At 43.1% G+C, this 4832-nt stretch overlaps 1 protein-coding gene across 1 annotated transcript; it reads left to right on the forward strand.

Moving 5' to 3' along the window:
* The first annotated feature begins 759 nt into the window (after positions 1-759).
* Positions 760-4832, forward strand: LOC119321119. The gene is made up of 5 exons (XM_037594949.1): positions 760-1978; positions 2239-2760; positions 3577-3652; positions 3758-3861; positions 3971-4832. Exons 1-5 carry the CDS (start codon positions 1480-1482, stop codon positions 4693-4695), a joined length of 1926 nt encoding a protein of 641 aa, XP_037450846.1. The 5' UTR covers positions 760-1479; the 3' UTR covers positions 4696-4832.

Consider the following 4832-nt stretch of genomic DNA (forward strand, 5'->3'; position numbering starts at 1 on the left):
GTACCGGATGTGCGAGCGGTTGTACCGCTAGGAGCTCAGGAACCGGTTTCTGGAGGTGCACGCGAAGGTAGGGAGCGGTTGTACCGGAGGTAGGACCGGTTGTACCGGTCTAGTCACAGCTGGGGGAAGAACCGGGGCTGTACCGGTCTTGCACCGCTTGAATACAGAAGCTGGGCCGGTAGTTGGGCGGTAGTCGAGCGGTTGTACCACCGGTGTGCCTTCAGCGGTAGTACCGCCTGGTGTGGGCGGTAGTACCGCTCGCTCCAGACAGAGCGGGTCCTGTTCTTCCTTCTCTTCCATGCTTCCCTCGCGGATGGTGCAGGTGTTCCTTGGCGCTTGTACTCCTCCTCGTCGTCCGTGAAGCTCCGGCAATACCTATGCATGCACACGAGTGGAGTGTCAAGTAGTATACCATCCTCGAAGGGGTCAAGTGAACACGTGTAAAGGAGAAGATTCACCTTTATGTATGAGAAGTAGAGGTCGCACGTGTCACTTGCCAAACGGACTCTTGACATGGTGATGACCGTAGGATGCTCCGCATCAGATATGCGCTTGTATATGTTGATATAAACAGCAAGAGGGCATTATATTGTACCAGAAAGCGCCAAAGAAGTACAGATTGCAGCACAAGCGATGGATCGTAATAGTCGAGAAAATAAGGCTGCGCCGGGGCAAGAACTAACTACTTTACCCGGTAAAAAGAAATGCTTTGCTTGTAAAGAGACGTCACACAATTTGGATCAATGCAGGATAAAAGACAAACTGGGTACTATGGCCCAGCTATTTGGACATTCTACAAGGTTCCCGTTCTACATGATTCAACCTTCAAAGGAAGTTGTTGAAAAAGAAAAATTCTATCATCACTGCCTGCTGATCACATCTAATGCCTGTAACTTGGACCCGGCAAGAGTGAAAACTGAACTAAACAAGTTCTGGAAGCTGACTGATGACTGGGATATAAAGAGAGAAGGTAGGCAGAATTTCGTAGCATCCTTCAACTCAGAGGATGACCTACTAAGCTGTTTAAAGCCTCCCAATGTAGAAACATTTCTGGGTGAAAAGGAGGTCAATTTCACTGTAGCAAGGTGGGATGAAGGTGATGGGGAAAAGCTTGACTTGATCAGAGAGTGGCTTTTGGTCTATGGGGTCCCAGGTGCATATAGAAACTGGAAGGAGCTATATCAAGTTGCATCTGCAGTTGGAGTTTTGCTTGAGGTGGATGAGGAAAGTTTGGAAAGTGGAGATAAGGAGCCTATTAGGTTAAGGATAGCATTGGGAAGTCTTGTTGGTGCTCCTTTCTCTTGCCACTTTGTGTTTGGATGGTCTTCTAGACTAGTCGAGTTCATGATTGGAGACAAAGTAAAAAGGATAGAAGGGCAATGGAAGGAAGTAGAAGAACGGAATGTTAGCGGCATGAAGGAATATGTAGATATAAGATAAGAAGGTATTGAGGTACCTCCAGAAACACCGAACAAAGGAATGGATTTCTTAGGCAATTATTCTTTGGCTTTTGGAAGTTGCTCAGGCAAGGAACGTAAAGAAGAACTGAAGACAACAGAAAGAGCTACATTGCTGGAAGTGGCGAAGTTCATTGCAGAGTTGAGAGCTGATGAAGAGATCACGGAAAACAGCGCAAGTGCTATGGCAGCCAGCACAACAAACTCAAAGAAAGCAGCAAAAGGGGGGCAATCCCCAAGTGAAAGCTCAGCAAGAGGTGATCATATGTCGTGTTTGGAAGATTGTTCCGACAAGGATCATCAAAAGAAACTGAAGACTGACATGGCTACATTACTGCAAGTGTCGAAGTTCACTGAAGACTTAAGAACTGATGGAGAGATCAAAGAAAACAATGCAAGTGCTTTAGTGGGCACCAGAACGAACTCTGAGAGAGCTACAGAAGACATTCCAAAAGCTGAAGGTTGGCAATCCATAAGCGGAAGTTCAACTTCAACGAGCTTCATTGAAAGGGTCCCCAGAGGTGAGTGAAAACTGCGCATTTGCGAGCTTTGCTGTGCTATATTTATCAAATATGCTATGAGAAATTCCTTTCCAAATCAAATCAAAAGGAAAATACTTACAAGAGCATGGGCTAAAATTGTTTTCGTAAATGGAAATAAATGAATTCTCAGTTCTTGAAAAAGATAATTAAAAATATCATGTATGTTGTGAATTTTCTTGGCACAATACCAATTGGTTGACACTTTGTTTGCTGACACCATTTCTGATCTGCCCGTGAAGGTATGCACAAGCCACCTATAAAAAATGTGTACACAAGGAGAGATCGGAAGCAAAAAGAATCGACAGAAGGTTCCACTTTGTTTGCTGACATCAGTTCTAACAGTGCCCATGAAGGCATACAGAAGCCACCTATAAAAATTGTATTCGAGAGAAGAAGTGATCCCAAGCAAAAAGGATCCACAGGGGGGCAACTTGCTTCAAAGGAACTGAACAAAGGAATGAACCCAGGGAGCAGCAGTCACGCCACAAGGATTGCAACCTTAACATGCAATATGTTGGACTCAAAATTTTTATTAGAGAAGCAACATGAGAAAGAAATGAAAATGGCAGAAACAGCTTTACTAGGAAAAGGACCAGAGTCGACTGAAGAATTTGGAGATGGAGAGAATAAAGACAACAACGTAAGGACCAGTACAGCGGACTATACGAGAAACAAAACAGCAGCGAAGACTCTGGGAGCTGAAGGAGCACAATCTATCAAGGGAAGTTCAGCGTGCATGATTAGAGTAACTCAAACAAAAGGTGAGTCAAAATCCTATGTGCATAAAATTGTTATACTTGTATACCTTCAAATCTGTTCTGAACTAAGTCTTCTATCACAATTTAGAAGGAAAACACCCAAATGGCATTTGACTACCAGTCTCTTTAGAAAATGAAAAGCAAACTGATTTTCAGTTTTTGAGTGACACAATTAGGAATATAAGAGGTGTGTACACCAACACGTGGACTGTAGAGAGCGTGCAAGATGACAGCCTTACTAATTGTGGTGGGCCATGCGTTTACATGATCATAAGGAAACCATCTTACATTACTGCTTTACAAAAAAGCGTACATAAGATAAGAATATGAACTTGAACAAAAGAAGGTTAAAACAGATGGAATACAAAAACAACTAGGGAGATGTGAGATGAGTTATGCGGAAAACAGTAACTGCTTTACTAATTTGAGGAGGGAACATTACCCTGATGGACAAAATTCCTGTTTAGAAATGAGAAGAGTTTGATTATTGAAAACTATGTTTTACTGTCTTCAACCATTTTATATACTCCCTCCGTCCATAATATAAGAACGTTTTTGACACTAGTGTCAAAAACGTTCTTATATTATGGGACAGAGGGAGTATTGATTAATTTCTGATCCAACGCATTGATGCTTTTTGAGAACATTGATTTTGATATGGTTGTGTTTAAAAAGTAAAATAGGAGTTTAGTTCCAACCCTTTTGCTATAAAAGTTCGGCAACGTTTCTGATGGAACAGGAGAAACATCTCTGCTTTATTGAAGTTTTGGGTTAGAAAATATTTTGCTAATATGTACTTTGTTTGCACTGTCTCTGAAGGTGTTGACGTGGCTGCAACGGTACTAGAAGGAGCTCGGTTTGATGGAAAGCAGCTTGTTTCCAAGATGACTACGCGGTATGTGATCTGATAGTTTACTTCTGTCTGTTTGTTTCTCGTCTTGTCTTACTGTTTCATTTATATTTATGGGTATTTGATTACTTTCAACATGACATGGTATAGGCTAACTCAATTTTATGAGGAGTTCAACACATATAATGAAATCCATGACAGTTTCGTTGAGATGGGTCTTCGAGAAAATCTGCTGAAAGGAATATATGCATATGGTAATTCCTACTTTATTTGTTAATATGTTGAGATGCTTATTTGCGTATACAATTATTTCTTGACTCTGACATGTATTATAGTGAAGTCTTAATGTGATTTTTCTTGAAGGTCTGGCGATGCCTTCTGCAATCCATCGACGAGGAATTGTCCCATTCTGCAAGGGTCTGGATGTTATCCAGCAGTCACTGTCTGGAACAACTGTGACACTTGCCTGTGGAGTTCTCCAGCGACTCGATTATGGATCCACGGAATGCCAAGCTTTGGTTCTTGTACCAACGCGTGACTTGGCACAGGAGACCGAGAAAGTTATTGGAGCACTTGGTCAGTGGCTAGGTGTCAAAGCTCATGCTTGTCTTGGAGGAACTAGTATTCGTGAGGAGAATGAAGAATCGAAGTTTCAAAAATTATGTGATCTTTTTGACACCATGGCCGTCACGCAAAACATCATCTTTGTCAACGCACGTCGGAAGGTCAAGCCACTGACCGAAAAGATCAGAGGCAGGGGGTACACTGTCTCGGCAAGCCATGGTGGTATGGACCAGCACTCCAGAGATGCTGCCGTCCAGGATCTCCAGTCGGGATCATCCCGTGTCCTCGTCACCACCGACCTTCATGGCGCTGATGCATTGCAGGTCCCTGTTGTCATCAACTATGATCTGCCAGCACAACCAGTACAATACCTTCGTAATGTTCGACGAAGTGGACATCCTGGAGGGATTGGTGTAGCTATCAGCTTTGTTGCTCGTGCTGATGAGCGTGTTCTGTCTGGCATCCAAAGGTTCTGCAATACTCAGATGGCGGAGTTACCCTCCAACGTCGCTGACCTCTTGTGAGCAATTGTGTAGTTGGATATGGTGCACAGATGGCTATCTAGACTTCTTTTTTCTATCGTTGGCCTGGAGAGCTGCGCAACAGCTGCATTTTGTTGAATTGTGGGAATCGTCTTGTGGGATTGAAACTTGTTGAGTTC

Source organism: Triticum dicoccoides, chromosome 6B (assembly GCF_002162155.2).
Source record: "Triticum dicoccoides isolate Atlit2015 ecotype Zavitan chromosome 6B, WEW_v2.0, whole genome shotgun sequence".
Taxonomy (NCBI): Eukaryota; Viridiplantae; Streptophyta; class Magnoliopsida; order Poales; family Poaceae; genus Triticum; species Triticum dicoccoides.

Coding starts and splice junctions, on each gene's coding strand:
- LOC119321119 (XM_037594949.1), top strand. CDS start 1,480: ATGGATTTCTTAGGCAATTATTCTTTGGCTTTTGGAAGTTGCTCAGGC. Junction 3,653..3,757: donor GTTTCCAAGATGACTACGCG/GTATGTGATCTG, acceptor GACATGGTATAG/GCTAACTCAATTTTATGAGG. Junction 3,862..3,970: donor GAAAGGAATATATGCATATG/GTAATTCCTACT, acceptor TTTTTCTTGAAG/GTCTGGCGATGCCTTCTGCA.